General features: G+C 50.5%; 1 protein-coding gene across 6 annotated transcripts in view; it reads left to right on the top strand.

Moving 5' to 3' along the window:
* Positions 1-13,101, top strand: part of LOC126531844 (uncharacterized) — an 80,042-nt gene that overhangs the window by 61,960 nt on the left and 4,981 nt on the right. For 5 of the 6 annotated variants that reach the window (XR_011894860.1, XR_008612788.2, XR_008612787.2 and 2 more), the window contains one exon: positions 808-919. The exons of the other annotated variant lie outside the window; for it this stretch is intronic. Coding sequence is in view for 1 of the 5 variants with exons in the window: in XM_072288486.1 (XP_072144587.1) it covers positions 808-919 (112 nt within the window). In the remaining 4 variants the exon portion in view is untranslated. The remainder of the gene's footprint in view (positions 1-807; positions 920-13,101) is intronic. 6 annotated transcript variants of the gene reach the window in all.

Raw genomic sequence — 13,101 nt, 5'->3', positions numbered from 1 at the left:
TGTGTTGCCCTAAATTTATACATACCAGCCGAGGGCGCGCTGGACTTCCGCCATTCAGAGCTGCAAAGTTTGTAGGTTGCCATTCGTGCTGCACAGCTCTTAACGCTATCACTGAATTGCAAGCAACGCGCGTGTTGTGTTGCACATAACCATTAGATAATGTAATTCTTCATACAAGGCTCCTGTAAAAAAACGTCGTGGTTGAACGCGGTTAAACCGAGTTTGTCGAGCAATACCACGGTTTTGCTTGATAGGACACAGTCGCTGCTCGGTGCTGTAATGAACTACCGCATCTACACTTGCACCGCAAGACAACACACAGGCGCTGCTCGGCGCGGCAGCAGCAGCGAGCGAATTGAACTTCATGCTGCGTCTCGCTTCAGCGCGAACTAAGCGTTGAAAGCACAGCGCATACGAAGTTAACAGCGCTCGGCGCACTTTGTGCACGTCGCAGATCACTTTGAAGATGCCCGCGTGATCGCGCACTTTGTCTACATCGCAGGTGGCTTTTAAGATATGGGCGCTCACGCGGCGTACACGGCAGCCGCCGGTAGGGGCAGGCTAAGTACCAGTTTGGTCTTGGCCGAGCTTGAAGGTCAGACTTACGGAACCAGGCGTTTTCTGTGTTTGTGGCTAAAGCAGTAGAGCTATCGCTCTAAAAATAACCTGGAAAGAGGAGTAAAGTGCTGTTATTGGCTGTACCTTACGCCATATTATACCAAGCCTCGTTCCTCGCGCTGCTCACATCATTAATTTTGGTGTTGTAGTAGATACTGTCGATTAATGATTCGCTTTTTCTCTCAATAGCAGGCGGATGTGTGGACCCAACCGGTCATATCGTCAACGAAGGCTTCAGCATCTCGAGAACACGTCCATGCCAGCTCGAGACTTGCCGCAATGGCACGTGGGATATAGCCAGGTGGGCAGCGGTGCACTCTGAGTTACCTTGGTCGTACAAGTTCGTAAGGATATTCCCAGGGTCTTGTGCCGTAGTACGTCAGTCACCACAAAGGCGAGGTGTACTGCGTCCCCTTTCACGGCTGTCTATCAACCGCAGTGGTGGTGTGGTGCACGTGGAATGTTTTGCGCGCTGGCTTTTCCAAGACATCTGCCGCTGATTCGAGACGGAATAATTTCATAGGGGTATCTACCATAGGGGCAAAGGGCAAGTGCACCCTTGCCCCCCCCCTCTCAAATGTGAGTGGGGGCAAAGTATGTCATGCCCCCCCCCCCCCCCCCACTTTTGAAATTGGCCACCTTCGGCTGCATGCCGGAAAGTCCAACAAAATACAGCTGAAGCTGAATTTTCTTTCTTGATAGAGAGAGGGAGAAAGAGAGAGAAGCCACAAGGGAAATGCAGAGCCACCACATAATACTTTACTGCGCATCCTCTGCTTGGACAGCGAGGATTGTCTTTTGTGCCTCCTCGGGACCCCCTGTAGCGAACGGACTGACCACACACGTTCGCGTTACGGAGAACGCCTCGCGCTGGTCAGTTCCCGCCGTAACAAGTGTCAGCTTGCGCAACTTGCATAATGCCCAGTTTTGGGGAACCGCTATGTCCGTATTCGATTCAGCTCGCTACATTTAACCTGCGGGCGAGGGGGAGGTTCGGATAAAGCACTATAAATAGCCGCGCCCAGTGATTGTGTGCCTTACGGCATGAAATCATAAGATTATCAAATGCTGGAGCTATTTATCTCTGTTCACAGATAGCCTACAAAGCGTTGCAGTGTCAGTATGTTATCATCATGAAAAGTCTAATCAATCTCTTACAGGCATAACTGTCGAAATAAATTGTGTTATCACAACTTATCGTAGATAGGCTCGTGAAAATGACCTTAGTCGAACGTGCAGAGCCGTTTGAGTACCAATTTTTTTCTAAAGGCAAATGTCACTTCTTACTTTGACGGTTTAATTTTCAGGTGGTTTCTAGATAAGAGTTGCACTATTACATGTTTCCCGGCAGGAGGAAGAAAAGCAGATATTTAGTATTTTGAAAAAATGAAGGCCACTTTTTGGTGACGCGTACTGAAAATTTGCTCTGTGTAGGTTGCTTATGGGCTCTGAAAACAGCCACTGAATAATCGATTTCTACCAAATTGTATGCGTGATACATGTAATTTAGTTTTCTCCCCGGTATCCTCGGTAAAATATTCGGGGCACAGTGTCTTCGAAGTACGAAGCAATGTTCTGATAGGCCAGCGAGATATTAGGTTATTAAATTAAGATTAAGAGTATTAGGTTCATTACAGCCTTTGTAGAAAGTTACTCATTGAAGCGTTCCAGGGCGTCGTAATGCCGCTAATAGAAATGTGTCCCAGACTCCTAAAACAACAGTAGAAAAGATGGTTGAATTCCCGTGAAAATAGGGGGAATTTTAAGCGCAATGCGTTGCGAAACTTTCGCTTTCCTGCTTTAAATGCAAATGCTGCAGATAATTACTCGTTTTATTTCATGTATTAACAGATTCGTAGGTATATATATATACATATATATATATATCTTTATATCTCGGAGAAATGAGGGGCGCAGTATGGCCAATGTGCAGGCAATGATCCAAATGGGTGAGTTAAATGCGCATTTTCTAGCAGAATATGTGTGCAAGTGGTCCATAGCGTTATCAGTCTGTTTTTCGAAGGCTGTAAAGCTTAGAAGGCTATGATGCATAATTACATCTACAACTGAGGTGAAATTTTGCGAACATAAGGGGAATAATACACCAACTTTATTTGCGATGGTAAATGACTGTTGATCAACTACAAGGTTAAAAAAATTGTAAGCAAGTGTTCGAAAGTATCATGCTGCTACTATAGCCAGGTTTCCCAATGTCCCAAGAAAACTCTGTGTTTCAGATATTTTATACTTTGAAGAAATAGGCAGCATTTTAAGTGCAATGTGTCGCGTAGTTCTAACTTTTTTTTACTTATTTAGAAGCGTTACGAAAAATTATTGAACCCTCACCTTTGTTCTTCATAGTTTTTTTATGCGTGATATATTAGTTTCGCATGGTGTCCTCATTGAACTAAAGAAAATAGCTGCATTATGTTTGGTGACTGCAAGTACAGGTTAACGGGTGATGTGGAGGTGAAATTCAAAATGGATGGTGTAATTGGGGCTTTCACAATAAATTACGTATGCTAGCACTCCAGAATGTTTGAGCGTGTCTAACAAGCGGGAAACATTTGAGCCTACTGCCCTGGCAGAACTGTAAAAGCCGCCAAGATCAAATTTAGCGAAAGTTGGTGGTACACTATGAAAACTATTCGTGCGAAGTCAAATGTGGTTGGATCAAACACAGCCTTTGTAGAAAATCTTATTCAAGTGTGAGAGCGCGTGATATGGCCGCTATCATCTATGCTACCTAATATCCCGACATAGCTGTTGAATACAACAGGTTTACATATATTGTGGAAAAAGGATGGGGGGCATGGTAACTGCAATATGTGAGAAAATGTTTACGTTCCTGCACCTCTCAGAATCGTTGCAAATAATTACTAAGCCATCGTCTTTCTTTCCCCATTTTCACGCATCATAACACGTTCCGTCTTGGTTTGAGCGATGTCTTCGTAGAACTAAACAAGAAATTTTGCTTATATTTGGCAAAACTAAAGCGCGCGTTATGAGCAATATGTAGGTAAACTTCAAAGACATGGACTAATTATGATATCTGCAGTAAATTACTCATGCAAGCGGTCTAGAACTTTATGAATGTGTTTGGCGAACAAAGGATTTATGCCGTTGCCTTGAGGAACTGAACTCAACCGATATCAAATCTAGCGGGAATTGAGTCGGGTGGGGGCAAAGAGGGACGAAGGACGCCATGGTAAATCATCAAGCCAGCAACGAACTAGCCCTTCTAAGTCTCTTAACCATGGAAATGCCATGCCGATGTAACATATGTGTTGATTTACTGGAGTTTTAAATATTCCCAACAAGAAGTGCTCCAAAGCATTACATGCGGGCAAGGTTTTAAGCGGGACATTCATATATATATATATATATATATATACCCGTATATATATACGGGTAACCTTTAATGTATGCGATATAACTACTAGAAACTCAAACATTTATTGCGGCTGTTTGAAAGAAACAGCTTCGCGGGAAATCGGGTTGTAGTTATTCATGGTCGCACCCATCTGCTGTCTTTTTTTGTTGTCGTGAATATTGCAAGTAATTTATATTGATAGTACTTCGTTGCGTATAACCTCAGCAATACTATTACCGAAACTACAGATGCATTTATGCTGTAGACTTAAACACCAAGTACAATTCCTTGTTTAATTATTAAATTTTCTTATCACAAATGTCCATTTTTCACGTGTGCTGTACTGTTGCTACTGGGCGGGATCCGGGGACTCTCTGAGGCACTCACTGCCTTTTTCCTGCATCTTCTTGAGAGATTTTATACACTTGCAAAAAATAAATCCAAATTCAAATAATTCTCCTGGCCCCCATAGTTCACCATGTGTGATTTATAAAGACGTCTATATCTGCTAAATATAAACAAAACTGACAGAAGCATTTCCAGGCTCTTTCGCTTACTTTTCTGACAGCAATTACATGGACGCTCCAGGCGCATTTCTGTTGTCGTCGCCGTCGACGTTGTGTTCCGTATGAAGTCCAAGGGAGATAACACTGTCGCCGCGTGCCGTATGCTGTACGCGCCAACGAAAGTGTGCGAGGTTCAGCCGACGATCGCGGCTCAATCGCGCGTGCGCGAGGGAGGAATGCGGGGAGGAAGCGCGCCATCTTCCGTCGCATGCGAAGAACCGGTGGGACGGGAGGTACGGGGTGCGTTGGTACTTCGGCAGCAACTGCGTATAGGGCGGCCGCGCGCGTTCGCGCGGCTTTTGTCTTGAAAGCGGTCTGCTTTGGGGCCACAGTCTCGGTGGGCCGACGGCTCGTACCTATGCGTGCGCTGTGTTCTCGCCGCTCAGTTTGCGCTGAAGAAATAGACAGCACGAAGGTCACTTCGCTCCTGCTGCCGCATTTCCTCACGCTAGCGATTTCACTCCGCGAGTGTCCGCGATCATTGAGTGCGATGTGTGCGTGCTTGCCTGTGCGCGCTGACACCATGCTTGGTAATTTTGTTACTAAGCGAGTTCTTACAAGTCTATACGGCCGATAAAATTACTGTCCTTACTTATGCTTGCTGTGTACTACTTTGTAATTTGCTATAGCAATCGATGCTTCGCATCTCGGGTGAAACTGCGACATTTATAAATAGTAATTCGCGATATATATATATATATATATATATATATATATATATATATATATATATAATATAATATATAAATGTCGCAGTTATATATATATATATATATATATATATATATATATGACAGAGAGGTCAGATAGTTCGCGGTTTGCCCCCTCCCCCCCCCTCGAGAAATAGTTGGTACGCCAGTGAATTGTCGTGCTGCTTCTGATCGCGCACTGCCAATTGGACCCGCCGCTCGCTCGTCACACTTAATGCCTTGCTCAGATCCCACTCAACAACGGCCGGGTCGGCATAATCTGACAGTGCATTTTGCTCGGGTCCACTGCTTTCTTATCATCCACCACTCACGACCTGGTGATAGCGTATAGCGAATGACAAGCGCAAGCAGGAAAAGAGTTGAAACACAATCGCTACATTATCCTCCTGGCCCAAGCTTGTGGACCTGCATGTTTTGAAGGTCAGCCGAACGATGGCGGCCGCTGTTTGTCGCGGCTTTATCGGTGACCCCATGCATCGCCATTTGTCCTGAAGCACGCGCGATGCCTGTTCGGTTGCAAGTTCTCAGAGGCAACTATGGAGAAGCAGTGGTGCCGCCGCTAAAATGGGCTGACGAAGAGAACGCATTCTTTTTTGACGTTTGCACAGTGCGCTTCAATTGCAGCAACTATATGTCTAACTATATGTCATCATCATCCCTCATGACACCTTTATGTCCCTGTTCCCCCTCCGCCTTTGCAGATTAGCAGGCTAGAGCGTGTTAGCTCAGGCCGACCTCTCTGCCTTCATTAAAATAAATTATCTCTATCTATATGTCTAACGTTCATAATGAATTTATCACAGGATTTTAGTAGATTAAATAAATGAGGGTTGCTTATGTGAGTGCTATCCCGACAGTAGTAATGACCGCGTATAAATTGTTTTGATACATTGAGCGAGTCGTCTTGCAGTAAGTCCTAAGAAGCAGCCGAACCGTAGTACTGAAAAGCTGACGTATAAAACTGATCTGTCATGATTTCATCCTAAATTTAAAACGTAATCTTTGTGACTGGTCTAAGACCGTGCTCGGCAACTTGGTTCTCGCAATGGCCACAAGCCGTCGTAAAGCAGCGGACTCATGTGTGAACCAGCGCTTGATTAAGGGGGGGGGGGGGGGGGGGGGCTAAAGGGGCTGCAGCCCAGGGCCTCACCTCGGACAGTAGCAGAAGGGGGCTCATTTATTCTAACCTGCTTATTATATGGAACCATGGGCAACGGAACTTCGAGTGACATGTATGAAGTGAGAAAACCAGAACGAGCAGACGGGGCCCCCCGCCTAATGTAACAGCATGCGTTTAGCCTGATCATTTGGGGAGAGCTTGTCGAGCTGCAAAAATAGGAATCCCCCGCCACCCCGGCGGGGCCCTCTTTCTTACGAAGCGAGGTGCGTTTGCTTGGAAGAGTCTTCGTGGTTTTCTGTCAGCCCGTCTGTCCAGTGCTGTCTGGAGAGGAGAAGCAAGGGGGAAACAGCTAAAACATGTAATGTGGGATGAGGACCTCAATCTTCCTTGCCCCTCGTCACCACCACGCCACCCTACACCTCTCAAATAATTCCGCCGCTGTCCTTGTCATAGAAAGGATGTGCTGCAGTACCCAACAGTGCCTCCCATTCGACTTTTCTTTACCGTGATGGTAATTTGGGCGTGGGAGGATGAGTCCGATAGCAGATGATGATGAGTCTGGTGGCAGAGTCTAGGCAGGAAAGGAAAGAAGACGTCACACATGCTTTTGTCCGCGTGCCGTGGGGCATGGAATGTTCACTGTTCGGGCTCGGGTTGTGGAAGAGTGAAGGGGGAAGTTGGAGAGCTGGACACAAAGGCCTGTCTCCAGGGCCCATTCCTGCCTAGTGGCTGCGCACCCTCGCGTGCGCTCGACGGAAAAAGTAGGTCAGACTGGCTGCCGAACTTTCCAGAAAGAAGTAGAGAAAGATGACTCAGAAGCGACGGAGGGCGCGTAACTTCGCCCGCGCTAGGAGTCGCCCTCTCCCCTTCGTTCTCGCGCTCGGCGTCGACGGGGCGAAAGAAAAATCGAGAGCCTCCCAGAACAGACGATTGCTCCTACCCAATAGGAAGACGAGACCGGAACGGGAGAAGGAATGAGTTTGTACGGAGATGCAGGGAATTTGTACAAGGAACTCTATGCGTATGTGAACGCCTGCTTTGGCGCTAGTAACAGACAGACGCGGCGCACGTCTATAAAAGGAAGTTGATCGCGGGCTGCGATTCAGCCCCGAGCCGCCGGTTAAGCTTGCATAAGCCCACCCGCTGAGGAGCTCCCGGGGGACGCACCACTCTCGGCCAGCCACGGACCATCCAGGCAGCGTGCGCCAGTCATCGAGACGGCCGCCGTTGGACACCTGCGGTCGCGTCGGACTGACGAAGTGCCCGGTGAACAATTAGCGTCCATTCATGCGAAAATGCTCATCAGAAGCATCAAAGTGGTGCGTCTAAACGAAAAGCGGAGTTAGAAAGAGAAGAACGGGAAAAGAAGCTACCAAAGATGACAAAGTACCTACTGAATGCAGCTTCCGCAGAGCAGTATGATCGCTCTACCCAGAGTCCGTGTCAAACTCCCAATACTATTGACACGTGCACTTATCTTTATCGGGCGACCACGTTTCGCCGCTTAACAACTGTAATCGCACAGCGACGGACGCGCCTGCATGTATCCGACGTTTCTGGAAAGTTATCGATGATTCTACCCGGCTGTCTGTTGTCGCCGAACCTTATGTTATCTGATTTCATCGCCTGACGCGAATGGCGTAGAACATTGTGGAATACGCGCGGGTCCCAGCGATTAGTCTGGAACATTCGACGACTGCTGTATAAAAGCCGACGCGCTTGACCCGCTGAGCAGATTTTCGACGATCGCCGAGCGTGTTCGCCGCTATCGTTGTGCTATAAGTGTAGCCTGTTTTGTGGGCACAGGTTCGCCCAATAAAAGTTAGTTTTGTCGTTCACAGTACTGCTACTGTGTTATTCAACGTCACGACCACGTGACATCTGGTGGAGGTGCTTGTGCGTTCATGTACCGAACGCCCCCGCAAAGCCGCGATCCAAGCCCGAAGCCCGAGGACAAAACCAACGTCGCCCAAGACCAGCGAGCTAGCCGCCGGCTGCAAGGACTGCCCCCAGAGCACGGACTCCTACCTGAGACGTGCAGGAAGATTGCCACCAAGTCCTCCCCAATGGCAGCCCCAGCATCCCCCGTCGTGCTGCAGCAGCCCAGGGAGCCCCCCACGTTCCGCGGTTCAACATTCGAGGACCCGGAAACCTGGCTCGAGACGTACGAGAGGGTCGCTGCATTTAACAGCTGGAACAGCGACGACAAACTGCGACATGTCTTCTTCGCATTGGAAGACGCTGCCAGGACGTGGTTCGAGAACAGAGAAGCCACGTTAACGACCTGGGACCTTTTCCGAAGTGGCTTCCTGCAGACATTCACAAGCGTCGTACGCCGAGAACGAGCCCAAGCACTACTGGAAACCCGAGTGCAGCTGCCCAACGAGACCACCGCGATTTTTACAGAAGAAATGAGCCGCCTATTCCGCCACGCCGACCCGGAAATGTCCGAGGAAAAGAAAGTCCGGCTACTAATGCGTGGTGTTAAGGAGGAACTTTTCGCCGGTATGGTACGAAACCCACCGAAGACTGTCGACGAGTTTCTTCGCGAGGCCACTAGCATCGAGAAGACACTCGAGATGCGAAACCGGCAACTCGACCGCCGCACCAACGCTACAAACTATGCCGGAGTTCAATCACTGGCCTCCGAAGACCTGCGCGAGGCTATCAGGGCAGTCGTACGAGAGGAGCTTCAGAAGATCTTCCCGTCATCGCAGCCTCAAGTGGCCTCGATCGCTGACATCGTCAAAGATGAGGTTCAGCGGTCGCTTGGAGCTCCGGAGGTGCAACCTCAATTACCCCAACCCGAAGCGATGACCTACGCCGCCGTCGTACGCCGTCAAGGCCCTCCTCAGCGACCGCGCCAGGGCCCTGTAACGCCGCAATTCCGTCGACCAGCGCCGCCGCCGCCGACAGCGCGCCCACCCGTCGCCCAGCGGAGCTACCCGAGGAAGACCGACGTTTGGCGCGCTCCTGACCACCGCCCGCTCTGCTACCACTGCGGGGAAGCGGGTCACGTCTACCGACGATGTCCATACCGGGAAATGGGACTGCGAGGTTTCGCCGTCAACGCTCCGCGCCCGCAGCAAGGTGAACGCCCTCGCGATATCGCTGACTACCTCGCGGCTACTCAGTGGAGTTCTCGACGACCGTCGCGTTCACCATCACCAGGCCGCTACCTGTCGCCGCAGCGCCGACCATACACTGGCCCAGCTCGGGGCCGGTCAGCGAGCCCATATCCGGAAAACTAAAAGCAGCAACCGATGGAGGTGCGGTTGCTGTCCGTCGAACTGTCGAAGATCCTCCGCCGCCGACGAAGACGCCGAAGAAACTACCTCGACGACATAACGACACGCCGCCGTCCCGACGAAGTCTGGAAGGAAAGAATCCGACGACGAAAGACGACCTGACGACGTCACATACCAGCCACAAGTCAACGCGACGCAGTCGTGATCCGACGCCAAGACCGAACTGTAATGCAAGACAAAGAGCCACTGACCTCGACGTGCTTCTCGACGGCCACGCAGTCACCGCCTTAGTCGACACAGGGGCTGATTACTCCGTCATGAGTGGACACATCGCCGCCCAGTTGAAGAAAGTTAAGACTACGTGGGAAGGCCCTCAAATTCGTACCGCCGGAGGACACCTCATAACGCCGACTGGAATGTGCACGGCAAGAATTACCGTTCACGACCGGACTTACCCTGTCACCTTCGTTATCCTCCAACAGTGTTCACGAGACGTCATTCTCGGCATGGACTTCCTCAACCAACACGGCGCAGTCATCGACCTGAAGTCGAAGTCAATAACTGTCGGAAGACCATGCGATACCGTCGGAGAACCCTCGTAGTCACCACGCCTTGAGTGTGCTCGAAGATCAGGTGAGCATCCCGCCTCGCTCCAGCATTGTTATTTCGGTCGGCACCGAAACACCCGCTGACTTAGAAGGTGTCATCGAAGGCGACCAACGTCTACTGCTAGACCGTGAAATTTGCGTCGCAAGAGGGATCGCTCGACGGCACGGAGGAAACACGAAAGTGTTGCTGACAAACTTCAGCCAGGAGTACAAGCACATCAACAAGGGCACGACGATCGCATACATCGAGGAAATTCTCGAAAACAGCAATGCGTTTGTCCTCTCGGATTCCGCCGCATCTACCCCGACGACCATGGTTGCCGAACCAGACTACGACATTAATCCAAGTCTCCCCGTGATTAAGCAACAGCAGCTCAGAAGTCTGCTCCGGCGATACAAAGGCTGCTTTTCGACGTCATCGAGGATTCGACAAACACCAGTCGCCAAGCATCGCATAATCACCGAGGAGTACGCTCGACCACTTCGCCAGAGCCCTTACCGAGTTTCGCCGCGAGAACGTGAAGCTATAAGAGAACAAGTCGACGAAATGCTGCGCGACGACATCATCCAGCCGTCGAAAAGCCCGTGGGCATCTCCTGTTGTGCTGGTGAAGAAAAAGGACGGAACCCTTCGTTTCTGCGTCGATTATCGTCGTCTGAACAAGATCACGAAGAAGGACGTATACCCTCTCCCACGGATAGACGACGCATTGGATCGGCTCTGCAACGCTAAATACTTCTCCTCGATGGACCTCAAGTCTGGCTATTGGCAAATAGAAGTCGACGAAAGAGATCGTGAAAAGACCGCCTTCATCACCCCAGACGGCCTCTACGAGTTCAAGGTTATGCCATTTGGACTGTGCTCGGCGCCTGCAACGTTCCAGCGCGTGATGGACACGGTTTTAGCAGGATTGAAGTGGCAGACCTGTCTCGTTTACTTGGATGACGTCGTTGTATTCGCAGAAAATTTTGACGATCACCTTGGGCGGCTTGCCACAGTACTAGAGGCCATCAAGTCATCAGGGCTCACTCTGAAGCCAGAAAAGTGCCGCTTCGCTTACGATGAGCTTCTATTCCTAGGCCACGTCATCAGCAAATCCGGAGTACGCCCCGACCCGCAGAAAACAGCTGCCATTGCAAAGTTCCCGCAGCCCACCGACAAGAAGGCAGTGCGTAGATTTCTTGGCATGTGTGCCTACTACAGGCGATTTGTCAAGAACTTTTCACGCATCGCTGAGCCGCTGACACAGCTAACTAAATGTGACGTCGAGTTCAAGTGGGAAACGCCACAGGGCGACGCATTTCAAGAACTCAAACGACGCATGCAGTCGCCGCCCGTACTTGCGCACTTCGACGAGCACGCCGATACCGAAATACACACTGACGCCAGTAGCCTAGGCCTCGGTGCAGTCCTAGTCCAGAGAAAAGATGGACATGAACACGTGATAGCTTACGCTAGCCGATCATTGTCAAAAGCAGAAGGCAATTATTCTACAACCGAAAAGGAATGCCTCGCCATCGTTTGGGCCACAACGAAATTTCGCCCTTACCTATATGGCAGGCCATTCAAGGTGGTCAGCGATCATCACGCGTTGTGTTGGCTAGCTAACCTAAAAGACCCCTCAGGACGGCTGGCACGGTGGAGCCTCAGGCTACAAGAATACGACATCACTGTAACCTACAAGTCCGGACGAAAACACTCAGATGCCGATTGCCTATCCCGCGCCCCCATTGACCCGCCGCCGCAAGATGACGAGGATGACGACGCCTTCCTTGGAATAATAAGCGCGGAAGACTTCGCCGAACAGCAACGAGGAGACTCGGAGCTAAAAGCCCTAATCGAGTATTTGGAAGGGCACACCGACGTTGTCCCAAGGGCATTTAAGCGTGGATTATCTTCGTTCACGCTTCAAAACAACCTACTCGTGAAGAAGAACTTCTCACCAGTCCGCGCCAACTACCTTCTTGTTGTTCCGTCGGCGCTACGTCCAGAAGTACTGCACGCCCTACATGACGATCCGACCGCTGGGCACCTCGGTTTCTCCCGGACGCTATCGAGGATACAAGAAAGGTATTACTGGCCGCGCCTAACCACCGATGTCGCCCGTTACGTCAAGACATGCCGCGACTGTCAGCGACGCAAGACACCACCGACAAGACCAGCGGGATTACTACAGCCGATCCAGCCTCCTTACCGACCTTTTCAGCAGATCGGGATGGACTTGTTGGGACCGTTTCCGACATCAGCTTCCGGAAATAGGTGGATTGTCGTGGCGACGGACTATCTCACCCGCTTCGCTGAAACTAAAGCTCTACCGAAAGGCAGCGCAGCCGAGGTGGCTAAATTTTTCGTCGAGAACATCCTGTTGCGACATGGTGCTCCAGAAGTCCTCATCACCGACAGAGGAACGGCCTTTACAGCGGAGCTCACTCAAGCCATTCTGAACTACAGTCAGACAAGGCACAGGAGGACAACGGCCTACCATCCGCAGACGAATGGTCTTACGGAGCGGCTGAATAAGACCCTCGCCGACATGCTAGCGATGTACGTCGACGTCGAGCACAAGACGTGGGACGCGGTCCTGCCGTATGTCACCTTCGCCTACAACACGGCGGTGCAAGAAACAACACAGATCACGCCATTCAAGTTGGTTTACGGCAGGAACCCGACGACGACGCTCGACGCCATGCTGCCGCACGTCACTGACGAGGAGAATCTTGACGTCGCTACCTATCTCCAGCGCGCCGAAGAAGCCCGACAGCTCGCCCGCCTATGGATCAAGACCCAGCAGCGTACCGACAGCCGACACTACAACCTCCGACGACGCTTCGTCGAGTACCAGCCCGGCGACCGTGTTT

Source organism: Dermacentor andersoni, chromosome 5, assembly GCF_023375885.2.
Source record: "Dermacentor andersoni chromosome 5, qqDerAnde1_hic_scaffold, whole genome shotgun sequence".
NCBI lineage: Eukaryota > Metazoa > Arthropoda > Arachnida > Ixodida > Ixodidae > Dermacentor > Dermacentor andersoni.
Note: the sequence above shows the minus strand (reverse complement) of the source record. Positions and strands in the feature narration are given on the sequence as shown.